This window comes from Pongo abelii, chromosome 17, assembly GCF_028885655.2.
Source record: "Pongo abelii isolate AG06213 chromosome 17, NHGRI_mPonAbe1-v2.0_pri, whole genome shotgun sequence".
Taxonomy (NCBI): domain Eukaryota; kingdom Metazoa; phylum Chordata; class Mammalia; order Primates; family Hominidae; genus Pongo; species Pongo abelii.
This window is the reverse complement of record NC_072002.2, coordinates 64,706,469-64,730,581: the sequence shown is the minus strand read 5'-3', so window position 1 is coordinate 64,730,581 and position 24,113 is coordinate 64,706,469. Positions and strand designations below refer to the sequence as shown.

The window sequence follows — 24,113 nt, the reverse complement described above, 5'->3', positions numbered from 1 at the left end:
CAAGATGGAAAGGGACCTTGAAAGGATGTCTGGATCATTTCTCTGACCCCAATGCATGATGGCCCTGCTTTTAAAGGCTTCTCCAGGGAGAATTTCCCCATGTTATATTTTCTGTGTGACTTCTAATAATCATTCCCTGGAAGCTATCCTCTGTATGTAATCTATAGTCCATATCTTTTTAGTCTACCAAAGGCAGAATGCTGGAGAGTGAGCTTTATAAATTGGAAAGACCAGGCTGAGCTAGGAGATTTTAGTTCCTTTGACCAGTGCCAGGGGAACGTAGAGTTTCCCAATCTTCAAAGCATCTCACTGCCTCTCACTGCCTCTCTGTTCTCTCTCCAGGTCATGGAGTGAGAGGTTCAAGGAGGCTGATCATTAACTTAGTGACTAATTGACTTTTTATTGCAGTTTCACTTTCCAATAGACACTACCTTATTTGTAGAGGCATCTGTGGCCCTTACTACACTCTGAAGTTAAGGTAGAATGAGAAGGAAATTGCATACTTTTCGACTATGAAAATAGAAATTGAAACAGTGTGATCATTGTGCCATCAAGAGACCAGATGCCACATTTCAGCAGCGATTCTTATTCTATGTTTTGACCTTTCTCCGGCCCAAGGATTCTGGTTTAAATATTTTCAACATTGATTTTACAAGAGAAATTCAGTTCTCTTTAGCATATAAATTTCTTTGTGACACTTTAATGTTGTGAACTATAAATTGATTCATTGTGTTTATTTTAAAAAGTCTTCTCTGTTGATGGGAGGAATTACTACAAATACAATTCCATTGTAAAGGAAAAGTTACCCCATCTCCCTGACTCTGGCTTTCTGAGGTCTGTCATTTTAGAGGTTTCCCCGAGCTGCCCGAGCCCCTCATTCATTTCTGGGCCTCCAGCATTAAAGTAATTATGCTAGATGGCAGAGGAATTGTTACCAGATAATATCTTAGAAATAGGAAAATTACAAGCTGATTTCAGGCCATCTCAAATTAATGAGAATGTTCTTTGTGGAGTGCTACCAGTGTAAACCTTTAGAAAATGACAAGTGGGAGATATTTAAATCCTCTGTGGAGCTTAGCACAGCTCTGCCAGCACACCCAATTGCTATTATCTGGCCAATTGCTGGGGTGGCTCTTTTATCTCCCACCTAGGTTTTATTAATTCAATTTCCTCTGGGGCTTGGCTGTCATCAGCAGCCTCTCTCAGGGTGGAGGATCGAGGAAGGCCGTAAGGTTCTAAGGGACATAGCTCAGTCTTTAAGACTGTCATCTGGGCTGGAAGGGCCCCAATTCAAGGCAGTGACTGGCAGACACAGTGCTTCTCCTGCTTGGTCTGGAGTGCACAGGGGTGGCCTCCTTCATCCCAGCATACACTTTACATCTTTGATCTTGTTTTTTCAACACATGGGCACGGCCAAAGACTGTGCTTTAATGTGGTTTGTCTCCAAGCAGTTGACTCATTTAATCTCTGAATGATTTCCTACTCCTCCATGTTTTATACCTTGATGGGGGAGGTGAGCCCCAGGGAGGGAGAAGCCTGATGCATTCTGGGCACCGGCCCGGCCCCTTTGGGTATCTGCCTCTGTCTGTGGTGGTCCCTCTGCACAGGTGCTATCTCTCCACCACCACCATCCTCAGCCCCAATCAGCGCCAGCTGCAACATTTCTCTCTGGGGTGGTACTGAGGGACTATGCTCTATTTGGAAGGGCTTGCATGACACTTTGTATGACACTGAGAAAATTTAGTTGTACTGAAGAATGGAAAGGGTAGAGACATGGAGTGGGCTGAATGGAGCCTGTGTCCATTGCTGTTACCTCGTTGGTATTACTGGCCCTTTCCCATTCACCATGAGCTCAAATACCTCCTTCTAGGACATCATCCTCCATATTCACAGCCCTTCCACCTCATCTGTTTTTCCTTTTTCATGAAACTTTTCCTCCTCTCTGAATTAAGACTGTGGTCTCAGAAATCATACTGTCTGGGTTCACACACTGCTTCTCTGCCTACCGACTCTCTGGCCTTGGGCAGCACGGCTTATTCAGTCTCCCTGCCCATCAGTTTCTTCAGCCACAGGATGGGATTAATAATAAATCCTAACTCTTGGCTGCTGGGGGCATTACTCAGAACTCCTGGAGCACTTGGGCTTAGTGTTCTGTAGGCTCTCATTAGTGGGGCCACTGCCGCCCATTTGGTGCATTGGGCGGTATAGAATGAGAAGAGGTGTGTGTGTGTGTGTGCGCGCGCGCACGAATGAGAAGAAGTGTGTGTGCGCGAATGATAAGAAGTGTGTTTGTGTGAAAAGAAGTGTGTGTGAATGAGAAGAGGTGGAAAATGTCCATCTCTTCTGCATAGGCTTCTGCCCTTCTCACCCCTCAGCCTGATGCTGCTGTGGAGCATATGAGGTGGGCTGCAAGTATTTGTAGCTAAAGCTGCCAACGTGTGTATAATGTTGCCAGCATGGTGAGTGTGACCACATCTATCCTGTTGCCTGGGTCTTATCTGCACATCCAGTTGGTCATTTGAGGCTCTCTCATCCACATCTTCCTTCATGTCCAGAACCTTTCTATTGGTTGGCCACCAGCAGTGTACGTCAGGCCCTGACTGGATCTTTCTGGCTTCCTACTGTAGTAAGAACTACCTTGCTCACCTTCGTGCCTCCAGGCTTGTACACCCTCCCCCAGCTCACAGTTGTTCTCCTGCCGGTCTCTAAGGTGTGGGTCAGGTTGTCAGTTCTTGACATCCTTCAGAATCTCTCTGCTGCCGCCTGGTAAATTCCAGACCCCTTGGCATAGCCAGCGTGGCCTGGGGGATGACCCCTGCCTCTGCCCACTATGCTGCACATCATGACCCCCATCCCCTCTAACGGTTCCACCTTCCCCTGCCCAAAGATTGGGCCATATTGCACACGTTGGAATTAAGCAATGAATGATAGTGTTGATATTCTAAGATACAAAGCGCTCAAGTTAGTCCATTTTTAAAGTTAAAATCCAACAGAATTGACCAAGCATCAGACAATTCATGAAGTACAATGACTAGTACAGTCAGACAGAAAAATGTTGAGCTGTAGTAATGATAAGTTAAAATTCAGACTTTTTATGTTCCAAGGAGCCAAAGACTTTAAAAAGCTAACATTACACAGTTGACCAAAGAGCTGTGATACACTACCATTCCCAGACTCCCAGTGAAGAGGGGCAGGACCAGATGGGGAGAACACTGGAGGCTGACCCGAATGGAGCATGGGGAAATTTTCCAGGTGACGAAAATGTCCTCCATCTGTGTTTGCATATTCACAGAACATCTCGATCTAAAAATTCTCTATCAAAAATGCATCACCCATCAACAGATGTTGAGAAAAAAAATTTAGGAAAAATGCATGAAAATATACACTTAAAATTGGTGTATTTTACTGTGTGTAAAGGCCAACTCAATAAAGATGATTAAAACAAAATATTGTTAACCAGTATTAGAAGAACAAGACACTTTCGTACATTGTGAGGCTGGAGGTGGGGTCATAACATACATTAGTTCCACCTTTCCAGGAGTTAATTTGCTCTACCTTTTAAGAAAAGTGGTACTGTTTGACATGGTAATTTCTCTAGGATAGCATCCTAAGGAAAGAATTATGAAGTCAAAGAATTTGTCACAAAACTAATAGCAGCTAACAACTGAGAATAAAACCAAAATGTCCTCAATGGGGGTGTGGTTAAATGATGATGCATCTCTATGGGGGCCACTGCCAGCTCATGGGCACCTGTGTTGAATTAAGAAAAGGTGTCCCCTCCGGATGGGACATATCCCTCTGGGGCTTGCGAGGGGGCTGACTGAATTTCAGCACCACCTGTACCCTCACCTGGACACCATTGCAATTCCCAGGTCTAGACCACGGCCCTGATCTATACAGTGGTTGATGAGACAGATGTTAAAACTGATGCCTTCAGAACAGTGGTGTGGGGAAGTGTTTTCAATGGAATGTTAAATGATAATAATAGAAGGTAAGGCCAGGTGTGGTGGCTCATGCCTGTAGTCCCAGCACTGTGGGAGGCTGAGGTGGGTGGATCACTTGAGCCCAGGAGTTCGAGACCAGCTTGGACAACATGGCAAAACCTTGTCTCTACAAAAAAGTAGAAAAATTAGCTCGGCATGGTGGCAGGTGCCTGTCGTCCCAGCTACTCGGGAGGCTGAGGTGGGAGGACCCCTTGAGACTGGGAGGCAGAGGTTGCAGTGAGCCAACATTGCGCCTCTGCACTCCAGCCTGGGTGACAGAGTCAGACCGTGTCTCAAAATAAATAAATTAATTAATTAAATAAGTAAAACATTACATAGTTCTGACTTTTTTCAAAAATGCAAAATTCCTAAAAGGAAACCCACCAAGATATAACTGGTGGTCAATATGAATGATAGAATTATTGCTGGCTTTCTTTTTTAAACTTTCTTTTCCAAAATTTTCCTGCTGTCATTACTTTTTCTAGTTTTGAAAATAGACATGTTCTTTAATTAGGCTCTGTGTAAGTGCTAACATTTGCAACAGTGGTCTCTCTGAACACAAGATGAGACAATGGGGATTCTGTGGTGGCATCGGGGGAGACCTGGGTCAGAGCAGCTTTGTTGAAGTCCCAGTGATTCCTTTGTTGAAAGGAGATGTCTCTTATCTTCTCTTTCCCTTCTGTAGGTTTGAGACGTTTGAGGTAAACAGCTTTGAGCAGTTCTGTATCAACTATGCAAATGAAAAGCTCCAGCAGCAGTTCAACTCGGTAGGCTTGGTTTCTAGACCTGGGGGTACCGGGATGGGGGAGACTCCTCTGGGAGGGACAGCCAGGCCACTTCTCTTCCTCTGAGGTGGGTGGGCCCTGGCTATGTTCTGATATCCCTTGGTTTTCCTGGTGGTACCTCCAGCTTTTGGAAGGGGCTCTCCACTGTTCAGGAGGGAGAACTGAATGGGGGCAACTGTGCTGAGAGGGGAAATGATCCTCTCTTTGGCTTTGACTCCCATTCCTCTGAGCCTAGGTGTCTAGGGTATTTAAGCAACAGCAAGCCAGATATGGGGCTTCCTGTGATTGAATGGGAATACGGCAACTCAGGTGATTGTTAAAGTGCCCCCAGGAAGTGTTCATCCAGGCATGAGGAATCGCCTAACTGTGCTTTGCTTTTCTGCAGTCATAACGATGACTTAGCATCCAAACCTTATCTGGCAGTTCTCTGCTGTCCTCCAGAACCCAGAACTCACTGAGCCCCGGGGGGAGGTGAATGTTAAGGTGTGCCTGCAGTTCACTTGTGTGACCTTTTTACTTGCCCTAGCATGTTTTCAAACTGGAGCAAGAAGAATACATGAAGGAACAGATCCCTTGGACCCTGATTGATTTTTATGATAACCAACCTTGTATCGACCTCATCGAAGCCAAGCTGGGTATCTTGGACCTATTGGATGAAGAATGTAAGGTAAAACTGATGATGCAAATTAGTTCAATTCTAGGTTAGGGATGTGGTACAAGGGAATCACATAAGATCTCAAAGGTGGAATTTCATCTGTGATCAGCTGGCCTTCAGTGTGCTGGAAGAAGCATTGGCATGCTGCATACTAGAAGTGTGTACCATTCTGCGTGCTAGAAGGCAGCATGTTTAACGTGACTGGCAGGTGTTGCTACACTGGTAAACATGTGCCTCTCTTTGGGGAGCCCGGGTGGCATGGGTTGGCATGATATGATGGTGGTTTGGACTTGATGTCCCAGGTGGCCTAGGTGCCAAAAGAAGAACTGCAACATCTAATGGGCATCCCTAGGGAGTGAAGACTGAAGTCTGGGATTGCTAATGCCAGGTCAGGTGGCTTGTGAGTGATAGAGCTGCATGGCATGGTGGCAGGTGAAATTCATAGATTCCCCCATCTGGTTTCTGAGGGGCTGTACCTGGTGGGACAGGGTGAGTGCTGACTTGTTAGACTGGAGAGTGCCTGGCAGCACTGGGAGGGTAAGGTTTAGAGGATCTGGGTTTTATCAATTACCTAACTTCCTTAGCCTCTGGTTTCCTGCTCAATGATAGGGGTTGCATCTAATCTGCAAAATCTCTCCCAGTTGGGTGGTTGATTGCTAAAAGGGGTAAATATATACCAGTTCCTCCAGGGATGAAAACACTAATCAACAGGTGTAAAAGCCACATGAGTCTTGCTATTGCAAGGGAAAGAACCCACTTGCTTTTACTTTCTGCTCTCCCACATCTTGCCTGTAAAGGCTTAAGTGTGGCTTGATGGTTTGGTAGGAGGTGTTTCCTTCCAGAAGGGCTCTCCTAGTTTTGTTGCCTTTGAAAATGAAAGGGAAACAGTAGAAGACAGAGAAAAATATACCAGTTCTACAGCTTGCATATTTTTTTTTACCTCCTGAAGATTTTTAGCATTTCACTGGAGATGGGGGGCTTCATCCTCAGAATCAGTATCCAAGCAGAGATAATCTCTCAGTGTAGCAAGTGTTTGTCCAGGCTTGCCTAACCTGAGAGGTAGCAGTAAAGGTAAAACAATTGTCCCTAGATGGAGTAGCATTGGCTAAATGGCTGAAGTCACAGCCTTGGCCATCCTGCTGTTCATGACTTACTTTTATTTTCTTGGTTTCAGCATCCACTACCACCACCTCCCTTCCCAAACTCAGCCAAGGTCATGCTCCTTTTCCCCACTCTCTTTTGAGATTCCCATCAGTAACCGTCTCCTCCAGCTCCATACCCCCAAAGCTAAAGGCAGCACCATGTCCTGTGTTCAACCCAGGCCTCTGGGATGCTAAGCTGGTGTGGCTCCCTGGGGCCAGTACTCAAGGAGGACCCTGGCTTTTCACTCTCCTCCCAAGTGGTGAAGGTGAAGGTGGTACACAGTTCTCAGGGCACATGGAGTAGGCAGTTTGTCCTACACAGGTTTGTGGAAAGCCTGGGTTTCCTGCCAATCAGGCTGGTGGGGGCTAGACATGTCAAGACACTGGGTGGTACTGTGGATGTGACATGTGTAAACTCACACTGGTGGCCAAGGAGATGAGTTGAACACCACATTAAGGAATAAGACAAAAGTCCACAATGTGGAGACTTTTTGTAACAGGTTTAATTGTTCTGGGAATTCAGGATGATTTAGCATAGTCTGATAGAGCATCAGTAACAGGTGGATTTTAAGCCAACAGGTGTTATTACATTTGTCAAAACTCACTGAACTGTACGCTTCAGTGAAAGGGTGCATTTTACTGCATGGAAATTATTCTGCAATGAACCTTACTTTAAAACATAGTCGGGCCTGGAAGCACCCATGTCTCTGAGCCTGAGAAGGTTAGGGAATCCCCCTGGAGTTGCCATGGCTGGGCAACTCGGTGCCCCTTGGGAAGGATCCTGTTGGGCTGTGGAAGCAGCCTCGAACACATCCTTTCCTCCCTGTCTCTCAGATACTTTGCAGGGTGAGAGCGAATAATACATTGCACTGTGAACAGTTGAGTTCTGTGACCGCATGTGACAGGACATAAAGTCAGACGAAAGATTGGACTCATGGTGCAGAAGCAGCCTGTGGGAAAATCACTTTTCTTGGGGAAGCTGTGCAGTGGCAAGCAGGGTAGCGAGCTGGGGTTTAAATAAGAAGTGTGGAGATGGGGTGGCTGTGGGTTTAAAGGGGGAGCATGCAGGGAGCGCTCCCCAGGGCCTGTGACTGGTGCCACAGCTGCAGAGGAGAGTGCAGACTGGACCAGGGTATTTATTAAACCACCTGAGGTGGAAAAGCCCCTTTGCGGACAGGCCCCAAACAAGCCACAGACTAAAATTGTTCCTCCATTACCCAAGCCCACTCCTCCAAGAAGGTGTTTGATTGTCAGAAATGTTAATTTCCAGGCTGCTCTTAACAAGACTCTCCAAAGATGTCTGGTGGCGGGTGGGGCGTAGGTGCCCAACAGCCCCTGCTGCCTTCTAAGCCCTATTTGGGTTGGGATTTCCTAATATCTTCTTCCCATTCATCAGTCCACTTTCTCTCAGAGGAACAGGCAACCTTGAACCCTGGAAGCAATTCTAGTGAGTGAAGCCCAGGCGCTGTCTCAGGTTGGAGGTGTTGGAGCAATCAACGGCAGGTCTGAGTGGGGCGGCAGGCTCTGCCCTGTGTCCTGTGATGAGGATTGTTTCCTGGAAGAAAGGAAATCACTCAGGACTGTGGAGTGAAATCAACTCACTCAGTGGGGACGCCAGTGTCCCCCGCCCCCTGTTTCCTCACCTGGCCCAGCCTGCTGTCAGGAGGGTTTACTCTCTATTCAGATCAGGGGATTGTGGTTTCTTAAGAAGTGGCCCCACAGGTTTCCTTGTCTAGTGCTTTCGTGTAGAGGTGTGACTCCTGTGTTGGAGGGAGGTGAAGTGCCCTTGCCACATTTATGTATTCATTCACACGAGAAACCTCATGTTCATGGAATAGTGCACTGAGCCCCTGCTTTTCAGATGTCAGCACTTCTTGAGAGGGTCAGGTAAGCACTGAAGTGTCATCTTTGATGACAAAGAACCGGAAACACTGGAGGAAATGACGGAAGAGCGTCATGGGGAGAGCGTTCCCAAGCGAAGTCAGATGAGGAGGGGGCATTCTAGGTGAAGGGAATGTCACACTTGGAGAATTTGAAGTGATCTGATTTGTCTGGAACTCCTGGTGGGGGCAGGTAAGGTTGGAAAGTAGGGACCATGGGAGAATGAGAAGCCACGTCCACCCTGAGCAGGCACTTGGGCTTCACCCTGAAGGCTCTAGGTATCAGCCCACGGGGGAGAAGCAGGGGAGAGGGGGTCAGATGTGAATAATCAGATCAGCAGGTCCCCCAGACTGTGCGCAAGCTGAGGTGGGGAGGGCCTGGAGGGGGCAGCACCCTGAGGCCATGCGGTAGGCCAGGCGAGAGAGAACCAAGGCTTCCAGGAGCTCAGCAGGGAGAGGGCCTCCGTGAGTCCCTTGGGTGGAGGACTTCCTTCCAAGGGAGTTGTTGGAATGGAAGCCTAATTTCGGTAATTTGAGGAGAGCAGGAGGTGAGGCAGTGGAGACAGCGAGTTTGAACTCTCGGAGGCTTGGCTGTGAAAAGGAAGTGGCGTGAGAGAGGAGCATGGGCTTGGGTGTACTGCGGCCCTCCAGGAGGCAGGGGTAGATGGTTGGAAGGCCAGCCAGGATGGAGGCCTTTCTTCCATGAGAAGGACAGAAAGGTGGGATGGCTGTGGGTGCAGATGAGTTTCTGCACGTTAGAGCAGGAATTGGGGATTTCCTGCTTGACAGCCTCTATTTCCCCATGAAGGAGGAGATGAGGCATCTGCTGAGAGGCAGCAGGGTCAGAAGCTTGAAGAGGATGGAGGAAGGTGGGAATGGCTGCCCAGTAAACAGAAAGAGAAATTGCAGAGTGTGCAGATTGTTTGGCTGAGGTTAAAGACCATAAATTGAGGTTTAGGAGTTGTTGAGATCAACTTCCTGCTTAGGTCTAGAAACAGTGTCTTAATCCATAGAAGTGATTCTCCGAGTGAAATTCAGTTTTATTTTTTGGCTGCAGTACTTGTATAAAAGTATAATGGCAGGGCTTGGTTAAAGGAAGATGAGTTGATGTGTGGTCTCATCCAGCCACCCAGGTATGGGTAAGAAGAGAATGGGTAGTTGGATTCATCTAGAATTAATGTTTTGCTGAGCGTACAGACGGATATTTTGTAAAGGTGAAAAATAAAGGCCTGGAAGCGGCACTGGGGGTGGCTGGCAGGTGAGGAGGAAGGAGCTGCCTCCATTCCAGAGAGCAGTGAGGACTGCAGAGTCCTGGGGGGCCCAGCTGGGCTTCTGTGATGGCAAAGAGGGGAGGGGCCAGAGGGTACTCCTTAAGGAGGCTGGGGATCCAGAGATATTTATGGTACAATGATTTGAGAGGTCAGCAGGGGTACAAGGCATGAAGTATGGAATGGAAGGAGACAGTGAGTGACCAGGAAGGTTGGTGCCAGTGGCCCAGGAAGACAGGGATGAGAAAAGAAGCAGACATAGAATAACTGGCCTTGGGGTCTGGTTTTTTTTTTTTTTTTTGGCCTTTTGTTTTGTTTTGTTTTGTTTTGTTTTGTTTTGTTTTGTTTTGAGACAGTGTCTTGTTCTGTCACCCAGGCTGGAGTACAGTGGTGTCATCACAGCTCTCATTGCGGCCCCCATCTACCAGGCTCAAACGATCCTCCTGCCTTAGTCTCCCAAGTAGCTGGGGCTACACCTGGCTAATTTTTAAGTTTTTTGTAGAGATGAGGTCTCCCTGTGTTGTTGCCCAGGCTGGTTTTGAACTTCTTGGGTTCAAGCCATCCTCCCACCTCGGCCTCCCAAAGTGCTGGGATTACAGGTGTGAGCCATTGCGCCTGGTTGGCCTTGGGGTCCTTAAAAGTCAGCTCCTGTCAGCAGCTTTGTTGGGGGCAGGCTTTGGCCTCAGAAGATGTCCCAGGCCAGCAATGGCAACATCTGTGATAGAGAGTACAGTTTCTGTTTAGAGTTCCATAGGGAACATTGAGAGGGGCTTAGGGAGCCCAGAACTTGTACTCCCCCACTGCCATACCTGCTTTTTTATTTTTTTCTATTTTATTTTACTAGCAAGGAGTGGAATGAGGTCTAATGTATTTTAAACAGCTTTAATGAGATGTAATTGACATACCATACAATTCACCCATTTAAAGTATACAATTTGGTGGTTTTTAGTATGTTCACAAGGTTGTGCATCCATTACCAACCACAGTCAATTTTAGAATATTTTCATCACCCTGTAAAAAAGCCCTTTAGCAGCTACTCGCCATTGCCCCCCTCCAGCCCCGGGCAACCACTAATCTACTTTCTTTCTGTATGGATTTGCCTATTCTGGGCATTTAATACAGATGGGACCTTTACTTTTTGATGTGATCAGTCCCAGTACCACAAGGTCAGAGGGATTTAGGCCTCTGAGGGACAGAACCTGCCTAGACGAAGACTGAGCCATAGTCCTGGCTCCTGGCTCAGTGGTCTCTGCATTGCATTGAGAAGAGCGGAAAGAACTTCATATAAGCTGTATGTAGATTTCCTTTTTAAAGGATTCAGTTCAGCTGCATATTATGGAGCTACCAATATTCATGACCCAGAAGTTATCAAAATATAAGATTTTTTTTCTTTCTCCTGTGGCTGTTTAAAATCTATTTCTATGGAAAGATTTTTGGAGATAAGCACCTTCTACCTTGTTCTGCTTTTGTGGCAGCCTTTAAAACTCTCTCATCAGGCAGGAAGAGTTAACTTGTCATGCTTGGAACACCAGCTCTGCTATTTAATGGCAAAAGCCACAATTACTTTTGCACCAACCTAATACTTCCCCATTATGTGACCTTGGCAAGTTACTTAACCTCTCTGTCTCCATTTCCTCATCTCTAAAATGTTTACAAGCATAGCACCTAGCTGACATGATTGTATGAGGGTTAAATGAGTTGATACATCTAAAATGTGTAGAAAATGGCCTGGCAAACAATAAGCACTGTGGGCACTAACTGTGAGTATCATCTGAGACTCTTGATTGTTGTTAATTCCTGCCGGCCCTTATTTTTAGTTGGAGGTGGGGTGGGCAGTGAAAGGAGAGACTGATCCTTGTCAGAAAATATGTATACACTTGGCCTTGGTTGTTGGTTTCCTCTGCTTATTAATTCATGCCAATCTGAATTAGTGAATATGTAGGATTATGGAGTCTTCTCACAGAAGTCCAATTTCATCTCCAAGGCAAGATGATTTTGTTCCTAGCCAATTTTACCTGTCTGCCTATGTGGGCTTCCCACCATGGTTCTGTCTGCCCCAGTTTTGCCGGTCCTTCTAGGTCCGTCTTGTGCCTGTCCTCTATCCCACCCGCTCCTGACAGCCATACTGGGAAGACCCCTCCTTCCTTCACACCTGGTGGTTCTAAACACAGAATGCTTGGAGACAAATATAAAACAGTATGTATAGAAAGTGCTGAATTAAATATATTTTATTGTCTGCCCAGTACAATTAATAGCCTCCTTCAAGATATTTTTATTTTCTTTAATTTCCTATGGTGCTTAGCATTGAGTATTCAATATTAGTTATGCCAAAATGAATCTTGAGCAAAATCAGTTTGCTTACAAAGGATTTAAGAAATTGGTTCCCAAGTATGTAAGCATTTTCTTTATGGTGCGGATTTTATTTGTTTACCATAAAAATCCCTTTGTAAATGGCTAGTGCAAGGGTCACCTTCAACCCTTCCTGATCCAAATATGCAATCTAAACCAAAGAAGGGCAGGTCAGTCAGTGACCCGTCACTGAGGACTGGACTGATTCTGGTCAGTAGGTGTGTGCAGCGATGACCAGGGATGACAGAGGAGGGAGCACTTTCCCGTTGGAAGAGTTGCTGTCATCCTTGACAATTTGAATGGTGGTTACAGTGACTCTGTTACATTTTCAATGAAGTAAGATGCTTTTTACTTTTAAAGCCATCCATAAAGATATTGAAAGGGGCTGCCCTTCAGAATTCTTAATGCAATGGAACCTCTAAGTCTGACTTTAGACAGTGAGAGATGCAGAGATTAGCACCATGTAGAACACTCACTAGGTACTTAGTTCCCACTGCACGGCCAGAGCCCAGTTCTAAGTTCTTTCAGGGACACATAAGCAATGTAATGCACAGCCAGTCCTTGATCACAACAAACTTACAGTTTGTAGTGACAAAACCCAAAACTCAGGGGTGCACAATATGCTAGGGCACGTGTAAGAGCTTGATTGTGAGGGATTCCAAAGAAGAGAGAAGCGAGATCAACAGTGGTCAGGAAAGGACAGACTTGAGCCAAACCTGGACGATGGTATTTAGGTGAGTTTAGGGAGGGGGAAGGTAGGCTTTCTCGTGGCAGGAGTTCACCTGGGTGAGTGGGTGAGCTTGGCACTGCAGGTGGATGTGTTTGTGATGCTGATGTCACAGCCCCAGTTGCAGGGAAGTACCTTCAGGTGATCCTGTGGGCTGTGACTCTGCTCCTGTGACCTTGGCTTTCACCGTCATCCTCCCTAGCACTTCCAGTGTCTGCCAACCAGCAGGCTCAGCTGCTCCCACAGGTCCCACGGGGGCCAGCCCACATGGGATGAGGGCACGCCGTGGCCGGATCCTGAACATGTATGGTTGAATCATTCTTTGCACTGTCCAGTTAAGGTCCTGGTTCGAGGACTGAATCAACCTTCACAGAGCCAGCCTACTGATCCCATCCCTCTGCTGCAACCCAGGGCTTCCTTCTTACTCTTCACAAAGCACTCTGTCCTATCTTGTTGTTCTGCAGGTCCCCAAAGGAACTGACCAGAACTGGGCTCAGAAGCTCTATGACCGGCACTCCAGCAGCCAGCACTTCCAGAAGCCCCGCATGTCCAACACGGCCTTCATCATCGTCCACTTTGCAGACAAGGTGGCTCTCCTCTCTGTTGGCTTGGGTATTCCCTTGGCCTCTCTCTAAGTAGACTCAATGGGCTCTAGACCTAGAGAGAAGGCTGTCCCTTATGAATTCAAATGGCCTGAAGCCTCAGCTAGGTTCCCCTTCCATCCTCTTTTACTCACCCCTCTACTTCTAGGAGATACCAAGCTTACCACAAAACATAACTTCACAGGGGGTGCTATAGTTGCCTAGTCATTCATATATATATATACACATACACACACATACACACACACACATATATACACACATATATACATATACACACATATGTCTGTATATAGTCTATACACACACAAACACACACATATATATATGTATATATAAATTCTAAAGCAGTTAAGAGTCTACCCTCATGGAGCTTGAGAAAGAAGGGAGGGCTGAAAACAAAGTACTGAATGGTTTGGCTTCTTACCTGGAGCCAGTGTAGCTGCTCTTCAGGGGTCTGCTTTCTCAGTAGCTGGTGCATGCATAGAATTTTTCTAAGTGGATTTCTGTTTGCTATGCACTAGCCCGGTGTTTCTTAAATTGCAATGTGTGTATGAATCACCTAGGGTCTTGTTAAAATACAGATTGATTCACTGGGTCTGAGGTGTGGCTAAGAAGCTGCATTTATAGAGCCCTAAAGAAACCTTTTATTATGGGAACTCCCTTTAAAACAATTTCTTCCACAAAATGAATACTCAGTTCCCTGTATGTAAATCCTGACCAGTTATTGGGTTTGCATTTTAAGTGGAAACATCTGTGGGTTTCCTGTCTACTCACAGCTCTTTTCAGAAAATGCTACATGGATGAGATGAAAGTGGTTGAGAAACTGCTGAAGCACTAACGACTGTGTCTCTCTCTGGTTGCTGTGGCCCCAGGTGGAGTACCTCTCTGATGGTTTTCTGGAGAAAAACAGAGACACAGTGTATGAAGAGCAGATCAATATCCTGAAGGCCAGCAAGGTAAAGAGTGTCAGAAGTGGGGAATGGAGCAGGAATGCCCACGGCCAGTGCTGGACAGGGAGTGGTGATGCAACCCCCTTGGGGTGGAAAGACAGAGATGCTGGGCAGGGAGGAGGCCAAGGGGTTTGTTGGTCATTTCAGTATGAAAACACTTGAATGGCCATACCACTGTGAATGTGTCCAATCTTGTCTGAAAACACTTTAGTATGGCCTGATGGAGGGAAGAAAGCAAGGAGTGTAGGGGTAGGGGGAGAAAACTGGGAAAGATGCCTGCTAATAGAGGGGATGGGGAGCATGGGAGGTGACAGGAAGAGAGAGGACGGTGAGCACAGTGATGGAAATGTAGCTGGTGTCTATCATGTCATCTGTCCTCCGTCTCCTGCCTGCAGATGTAAGATTATTTAAACCCCATCACATCTAGTATCTGCATTTAATTTGTTCAGCAGTCTATAGAACCTCTCTATAAGCAGAAACTTAATGGAATAGAAGGTGGGATTTAAGGAACACTTAAATCTACTACTTTGGACTCTTTCTCTGTTATCAGAATTTCATTTATTTCCAAGCATAGGAAAAAGGTAGCAAATATTGTGTCCATTCTACAGGTAGAGGAAAGAAGGCACCAATTCACCCAAACATATCTTTACTAAGCACCTGCTTTGGAAGGCACTGCCCTAAACACACCATTTTCACACAAAGATGAGCAAGACAGAGTCTACACTCTGGTTGCTCCCCTTCTAATGGGCTGTGAGTGGGTAGGTAACTGTGAAAGGAGAGAAGGGGGCAGGGGGAGAGGGTGGTGCAGTCAGGGGAAGCATGTGTGCTGGCATTCTAAAAGCCGACTCTGATGCAGATGCTGTTGCTGGCTTTAGCCCTGCAGAGGAAACCTAGGGCCGGTGGTGGGGGAACTTCCCAGGATTTAGGAGGCTTTCTCCCAGACCACATGATACTGAACTCACTGCAGGAGCCTGATAACATTGTAGAAATGGCAGATTAATTTCTCTTTGTGATAAGCTTTAGATGAATGCAATAGGATGAGATGATAGAATGGAGAAAATATATCCAGCAAAGTGGACCCAGGACATAAAGCCAAGTAAACCCTGTTCTATCACGTGGTGAGGGGTTTAGGGAGGATTTGAGTCAGTAGCAGCATGCAGACTGCCAAGAACAGACCCCTGCCCAGTGTGATCTCTGGATATCTGGAACATCAGAGAATTAGTCATCACTGGGACAAACTGGCTGTGGGTAAAAGTGAATATCACTTAGGGAGCTGCAAGGTCAGTCTTGCATTGAATTCCAAATTTTTTAGATCTCCAGTCTGTGGTGGTTAATGTGACTTTTTCCATTTTTTTCATGAGGGTGGTGGCATAGGGAAGAGTCCCAAGGCACAGGGAAAGAGAGTAGATGGAAGAGTTCTGAACCCTAGGAGCCCCTTCCTCATTATGGTCTCTTACGATGCCTGGAGGCCTGTGACAACCTATAGGGCCAGAAAACTCTGTTGTCTTGGTAGAAGTTTCTCCTTTCAGATTAGGAGCAGAAATGAGGTATGGAGGGAAGAAAGGTGGGTACTTTTCATTTAATACAGAGTCTGGTTCTGCCATTGTGTTGATTTCTGAGCATCTTAATTTGAGTGACTCTCGAGGATTCCAGAATCTAAAAAGGAGTGGTGCCAGGAAAACTCTGTTATACTCACTCTCCAGCAGGTTATCTTTTATTAATAGCTGAGCTGCTTTTCCCTTATTTTTATTTAACAACTTTATTGAATATTTGTGTAGTATATAGTGGTAACCAACACATGTAGTTAATCTCATGGAACTTAGTGGAAAAGATGCACAGTTTAATTACAAATTGTGGTAACGCTAAGAAGGTCAAGAAGAAGGTGCTATGGAAGAGAATGATAAGGGTAGGTTGGTGGCCCCCAAGACCACTCCCAGGTTCAACCATTTGCCAGGAAGACTCACAGAACTTAGCATATAGTTATGGCTATAATTTGTTACAGCAAAAAGTAAACAGCAAACTCAGCAAAGGGAGAGGTGGATGGGGCAATGTCTCTGGGAGACCAGGCACAAGCTTCCAAGAGTCCCTTCCACCTGGAGTCATACAGAATGCATGTAATTCCCCCTAGAAGCAAGTCATGACACTTCTTTTGAAATGCCTACCAGGGAAGGTCACCTGAGCCCAGGCAGCCAGGATTTTTATTTGGGGTTGATTATGTAGGCACTCTTAGCCTAGCACAAACCAAAATTCCAAACTCCCAGAAGGAAAGCAGATGCTCAACATAAATTATTGTTTGCATGAACAATTTAGGCACAGTGAACAGTTCTTATCAGGGAATGGTGAAAATCCAAGTTCCCCTAACACCAGCCAGGGGTCAAGCAGCCTTTCTAAGGATAGCAGATGCAGGCCTGCTGTGTTAGCTCTTTTCTATACAAGAATATTGTTTTAGATTGTAGGTACTGGGTTTGTATTAGAAATTAAATATAAGCTCATAAAAAATTAAAATAGTGTAGAAATATATAAAATAAGTCTTCTTTCCCACTCCTTGACCCATTTTTTGATGGGTCAGAATATACCCTATTCTGCATGTTGGTACATCTTTTTAAGATTAAAATAAGTGCATTATAGACACATAGTCCTCTGTAATTTAATTTTTCAGTTACCATTGTATCTTGGTTGTCTTAAACAACTGCTGATAATTTGCTATTTCAAATAATGTAGCAATGAATATCCTTTATGTGTATCTTTGCATACTTCTGTACAATTATGTCTATTGGGTAAAATTTTAGAAGCAGATTGATGATGGTTCAAAGAGTATGCACATCAAAAGTGTATAGATGTTGCTAAGTTGGAGGACAAAATAGGTATGATCTACTCTTGAAATGCAACTTCTTCCTTCTCTTTCCTGCCCACCAAGCACAATACTAGCTTTCCCCCTCACCAGCTAAAATGTCTAAAGAGCCAATGACCTTGTTGCCACCCCTGTCCCCATCCCAGCAACACCCCTGAGATGCGGTGATGTTGGCTAGCAGCACTGAGATTAACCAAGAAGGGCTCTGGCCGACCAGACCTTAGCTGGAAGAGGGCTTGAGAACTCTCTACCCTGAGCCCCTCCTAGCTTGTTTCAGACGTCTCAAAAGACAGAAAGCAAAGATTGATGCTGTATCACCATAAACCTGCAGATGGGCTATACACAGACTGCAGCTGCAAATCAAAGAGTGATTCTAAGTATGCTCTACACCATTCAGGCAGATGGGCATGTCTGGCAGCATCTGTCATTTTAGTATCTTTAAAGCTCATCATTTACTGAGTGAGTCTATTTTCTTTAAAATTTTTAGTTTTCATAGTAGCCCTATGAGGCATATGTTTCTAACTCCATGTTAAAGAAAAATGAAAACCTAGAAAGATACAAGGTTCTATGTCATTACATTAAAATTGTAATGCTTAAATTTTTATTGGTTTTCATTTAGCACAGCTAAATCTCAAATCCTGTTTGTAAATTCATAATTTTACCTAAAGTACTTTTATTTTATGAGAGACTTTTTTCCCCCCATTGGGTGACATCCTTGATAAGAAATTAACAAGTCATCATGAATAATTAAGCAGTAGGGGGTAGAAGACACCCATATACTCTACCAACCAAAGGGATGTTCGAAGAACTCCCACTAAGAGCAGTGAAATAACAGGGCGTTAATGAGAATGTAATTAGTGAAGCCAGTTCCATTGTCTGAGTGGTTGTAATGTAGCTAATTGCTTTCTCAGCTATTGGATCTATAAATAGAGACTTAAGTAAAGAAATGCCTCTTTAAAACATGACTTCAATTTATTAACAGACTCATTTTCTTTAAATACTAAAGGATGGAGGTTTTCCCTTCCAGTTTTTATTTATTGTGAAAAGGAATAATTTATCAACCAGGAGAAAAAGAAAACTTTAAAAGGAGAATGTTTTTCCTCTGACGATTTCCTATTCCTGGCCACCACTACATGTAGGTCAGAGGGACAAGCTGTGGGTCACGTGTTTATGCCAGCATGTGCTGGGCAGTGAGGGTGTACTGGGCAGCGTTTCTGGGCTATGGGACAGGCATTCCAATGGCATCTTTCCACTCTATCCCAGCATAAGGGGTCTTGAGATGAATGTGGTCCAGAGGCCACCTTGGCCCAAAGCTACGTACCCTGAGTTCATGAACCCTACACCTCCTTCCCAGAATTAATTTTCCAACAAACTCATCCCCCTCTGAATCTCAGAGATCCTACCACTTCCAAATGCAGTCTCAATGACAGGGACCTACAATTAAAACCTAGATTTTAAAATAAAATACAAATTCACCAGACTGAACCTTGGTCATGTTGGTACCCAAATTACAGCACAGGAGTCGCAGGAACAGCTCAGACAAGGCCCAGGTGTTTACTCCCCTTCTCCCTCCTGCTGCTTATGGCTTGACTTCGGCTTGTCAAGGAATGACAAGTACACATGTCCATTGCTTTCCACGCTGATGTGTTTTTAAAAGGTTATATACACACACCTTGTTTTGACCAAACAAGTTTGCTTTTTAAAAATCTTATGTTTACTTTTAATTTTTTAACTTATTTTCTGTATAGGAGCTTGAGATAATAAACATACTATAAAATGTTCTCAAATGTACTTTGAGTGCTTCCCGTTTAAGATGTGCTGGTATTTGAAAAGCTTCTACCGATTCTTAAACCAAGCAGGGCACTATGTAGGATGACTTTTTAGTTGACAAAATAATATCATCTCCTTTATAATACGGGACAGTCCATGTTGTCTTCCAAAAAAAATGAAGTACTGAGACTTTTCCTCCAAAGCCTATTTAAAACCCTTTTAAAATATTCATCTAAATCTCAGAGATGTTTCCCTCCAAAGGGTACCATTAGTCATGTAAAAAGAATTGATTGACGGGAAAATGTGTTTATTACATTTACAGCCATAGATTTCTTTTTAAAGAAAAGATTCTGGGGAAGAGACACCCAGTCAAACTGTTCTTATACTGTGTCTTATTTTAACTTTATGTGTCTGTTTCAGAGGAAATATCTTTTATATTCTTATAAACACAAATGAGTAGGTGTGATTTCCAAGGTAACAGCTATGTCTCAGCTGTAATTGACTTTTTCTAAACTGCCAAATGGCCTTTAGAAAGTCTTTTCATGCTTCTTAGTCCCTTTTTGATTTGCCCCAGGCTTTTAAAAGCTATATATAGAAATGAATAGCAGAGAATACCAAAGCCAGTCCCTATATACAGGTTTTAAACAAGTGACAGGAAAGTGTTGGTTTGTCGGGAGGTGCTACCTTGAGTGTTTGAGTTTGAAGGGGACAAATTGTGAGAAATGCCCAGGTGGCTGCCCTAAGGTAAATTGTGGCAGCTCTCTTACTGCTCAGTCAGCTTAAAAACAGACTGCTGAATAGCTCTAACACATAATTGGAGTTTGTCAGTTGCCCTGATCTGATCACTATACGCTATATATGTCAAAACTAGGTACCCCATGTATGTACAGTTATTATGTGTCAATTAAAAAATAAAAATTTAAAAACTTCCTTTCACTCAGAAATTGATCCTTTGTATGGGTCCTTTGTTAAGTAAGAGCTTGGTGACTACGGCTGGGTGCGGTGGCTCACACGTGTAATCCCAGCACTTTGGGAGGCTGAGGCAGGCGGATCACAAGGTCAGGAAATCGAGACCATCCTGGCTTACACGGCGAAAGCCCATCTCTACTAAAAATACAAAAAATTAGCCAGGCGTGGTGGCGGGTGCCTGTAGTCCCAGCTACTCGGGAGGCTGAGGTAGCAGAATGGCATGAACCCGGGAGGCGGAGTTTGCAGTGAGCCGAGATCGCGCCACTGCACTCCAGCCTGGGTGACAGAGTGAGACTCCGTCTCAAAAAAACAAAAAGAGCTTGGTGACTACTTTTCATTGTGACACTGGGCTTGTGTATAGTTGGGACACTCCTCAGGTGAGGTATCCTTACCTAGCCCAATCTTCTTAAGGGATGGGTGTGGATGGAACCAGTAATTTGTATTTCTTGCCTGGGTCTTTTGTGGTTGTCTACAGCCCAGTGTTGAACATGGTATCTCTTAGTCTTTCAGTCCTGTCATCAAACTAGATCTCTTTCTATGTTCATTGAGTTTATAAAACAAATTTTGAATAAAATATGAAGCATACTGTACCTTCTTTTGAGAACTAATATTCCAACACAGTCATCTCCCTCTAAATCCCAGATCCTACCACTTCCAAATGCAGTCTCAACAGCAGGAACTTAAACGAAAACCTAGCTTTTCAAATAACATACAAATTCTTCACACTAAACCTTGATTATGTTTGTATCCAGATTATAGCACAGTGCCAGCTTAGGTACAAATCTGCCTTGGACAGTTTTTACTTTCTGTTCTTGAGTTACAAAGTCCCTGTTTAATGTATACAATTAAAAGCATAGATAGCCTTTCTAATGGAAGCAGAGGAAAGGGCCTGAAATCTTAAAATTCTCCCATTGGTGATTCTGATTTCCAAGTTCCTAGTGTGATTTTTCATACAGATCAAGCATCACAAATCTAGAATGCTCTAAAATTTGAAACTTTTTGAGCACCAATATGACACTCAAAGGAAATGCATCTACAGCCGTACTACCCCGAACGTGCCTGATCTTATCTGATCTCAGAAGCTAAGCAGGGTCGGGCCTGGTTAGTACATGGATGGGAGGAAATGCTCACTGGAGTATTTTGGATTTTGGGTTTTCAGATTAGGGATGCTCAGCCAGTAAGTATAATGTAAATTCTCCAAACTCTGAAACACTTCTGGTCTCAGGCATTTTGAATAAGGGATACTCAATCTGTACCTGTTACTGACCTTAGGGCTTAATATATTTTTTCACAGTAAAAGCTACTATGAATGATTTCTGTAAATTTGACCCCCTCCCCACCACCCAATAGTATAGTTATGCAGATTGGTAACTTCTACCCGTGCCTCAAACATCTTGAAAATTCACTTCAGAAAGTATATGAATTAGAATTATTTAATAAGCCAGTGTTTTGCTTTGCCATGACAGACAGGCATGAATCACAATAACATCTTCAAAATGTGAACCTGCCTCTAGCCTCCCATTATTTCCCCATGGAATTTTCTCAGCACCAGTCTGACGGACCACTTTGTCCTTTCTTACCTGTGTCTTGGCTCTCTGGCCCTGGTCCATGGAGCCCCCAGGCCCAACTCTTCTCTCCTCCCCTCCTCCCCTCCTCCCCTCCTCCAGCCCATTCTGCTCCTGCCACTCTCAGTGTTTAGTTCACCTGAACACTGTTCATCTATGGCTTTCTGCCATAGACAGTGAGGACAAACAAATGGGCCTTTAACATGTGGCTACTGGATAAAGTTTGCATCCAGAGAAAACTCTGGCTGTTGGTTGGAATGTGTTTGGGTGAAGGTGTTCCCAGAGGTACGCCCTCACGCTTTCGGTGACTGTGGTGATCCAGGAGAGAGCTGGGTAGTCCTGAGCTGGAGCAGCAGCTCCAGCTCCAGCTCCAGCTCCAGATTAATGAAAAAAAGGACTGCGTGATACTGCCCCATGGGCAGAACCTAGTACTTGGTTGAGATATAGGAAGTAGGGTGAGGACAGGATTCTAGCCTAACCTAGGAAGTCAGTGGGTGAAGGTGGTTTGGGCTGTATTGAATTCGGAGTTCCCAGTAGAACACCTAGAGGGAAGAAGAGCAAGCTGGAATTGTGAATCATAGTAACGGGAAAAGATCCAGACTGGAGTGGCAGGATCTGGGAGGGATGGTTGGAGCCATGGCCTAGGGGAGACTGTCCCCAGGGACTGAGGTAAGTGGTGAGGATGAGGCTTTGGAAAATGGCAATGCAAAGGAGGGAAGTGCAGGAAAAAGCTCCGTGGGAGGTTCTGGGAAGGGCTCCGGGCAGGGAGAAGATTGGAGGAAGCAGAACTGCTAAGTCTCAGGAAGGGACCTTTACAAGGAGTCATGGGCAAGTGGCACAGAGGCCTTTGAAGAGGTCGAGTAGGATCAAAAATGTAACCACACCACTTCTAGCCATTGGACTTGACAAGCACTGGAGTTGCTTTCAAGGTACATTTTAGCAGCATGGGGAGGAGGCCATCTGGTAGAGGGAGGTCTGAGGAGGAGCGGCGTGGAGGGCGGCGTCCATCTGTGGACGCCTTGCTCGAGGTGATCGATGGTAAAGTGAGAAGAGAGACAGGCTGAGCAGGGAGGGGTTTGAAGCAACAGAGAAGCTTGAACGTAGCTGTATGCTTGGTGGATAGAAGCCAGGGGATGGAGCGATTCAAGTATAAGAAAATGCAGGAATCCAGGTCAGGGAGTGACTTAAAGGAATCATCTGGTCAGCTCTTCCATTTATATAGATGAGCAAGTTAAAATCTGGTAAGCCTGAGAGGTTTGCCATGGGCCACACAGCTATCACGTTGCAGGGTCATATCTAAAGTTCAGGTCTCCTGACCCAGCCCCATGCCCTTCCTGCTATACCTCATTACTTCTGAGCTCCCTGCTAGGTTGTAAGCTCTTCTGGTCTCCCTGGTCTCCCTTGACTCCCTTGACTCCTCTAGGCACCCAGGGCAGGGCTTCACATGCAGTGGACTCTTCCTTGTGCTGTAGCCAGGGATCTGTTTAGAAAGAACTGCCATTGCTGGTTCTAGTCATTGCCGCTCTCTGTGGTGCATTGTTGCTTGGACTCTGGAGCCAGGCTGTCTGGGTTCAAATCCTGACTATGCTACATACAGCTCTGTGATCTTGGGCCCTAAGTCTCAGTTTCCTCATCTGTAAAATAGAGTGCAATGGTGCTTACACCACTGGGAGGCTTGGAGGAGTTCATGTGTGCCAGGCATAGTCAACGTGCTCAATAAATATTAGCCCCTGTTATTTTAACCCTTTAATGGCTTCCCATTGCTCTTAGGATAAAAATAAAAATTCTTAACTGAGACCTACATGAGCTGGTCCCTCTTACTTCCTTCTCACTGTGTACATTGTAGGTTGACCGGCTTTATCTTAGCCCCCTGAATGCACAGAGCTCCTTCATAGGTGCCGTTATTTCCACCCCATAACATACTGTCCTCCCCATTCAATGTCCTACAGTTCAGACTTCCCTCCCTAAGAGAATCCTTTCTTCATTTCCCACATCCCAGACCCCCGATTCAGTAGCATCTTTGTTGTTGATTTCCTTTAGGATATTCATCATCTTCTCATTATGTTTTTAATTGTGGGTTATTTTCATTAGCATTCACCTTCCACGCTAGACCATAAACTCCATGATGTAGAAGAGGCTAGGCTTGTTCTATAACACTTTTGTGTTACCAGTCCCTAGCACAGCACTTGTTGCATATTTGAGAGTCAGTTACTGTTGATAGATTAATGCGTGGATGAATGAATGAGTGAACAAACTAGTCAGTCTAGTTTTTTGACAGTCAGTGACCTAGTATTTACTTTCTCACCTTTGACTGCACATGGAATTGAGTACCTAATGAAAATATCGGTTTTTTATGATGTTGGCATACAGATTTTAGCCACAGATCTTAAATTGTGTTTTTATTTCTGACAGCTTGCTAGTTACCTTGCCGTCTAAAAAGACAATATTTATGACTTTGAAAAGCCATGCATGAAGAGAGGGAGGAAAATTTATTTCAAAGATGCTGAGAATAGCAACAGAATTGTCACCTGTTGGCAGCTAACACTTGGGGGCATCCTTAGTGATGTCACTGGGGGACCCTCCAGGGTACCTGCCTGACAATAATATCATCAGT

The 24,113-nt window shown here is 45.0% G+C and overlaps 1 protein-coding gene across 2 annotated transcripts in view; it reads left to right on the top strand.

The window, feature by feature from the left end:
- The window catches only part of MYO5B (myosin VB), a 370,702-nt gene that overhangs the window by 227,928 nt on the left and 118,661 nt on the right, over nt 1-24,113 (top strand). For both annotated transcript variants that reach the window (XM_024235813.3, XM_054537888.2), the window contains exons 11-14: nt 4,669-4,750; nt 5,295-5,435; nt 13,254-13,376; nt 14,267-14,350. In XM_024235813.3, the coding sequence (XP_024091581.2) occupies nt 4,669-4,750; nt 5,295-5,435; nt 13,254-13,376; nt 14,267-14,350 (430 nt within the window). The remainder of the gene's footprint in view (nt 1-4,668; nt 4,751-5,294; nt 5,436-13,253; nt 13,377-14,266; nt 14,351-24,113) is intronic.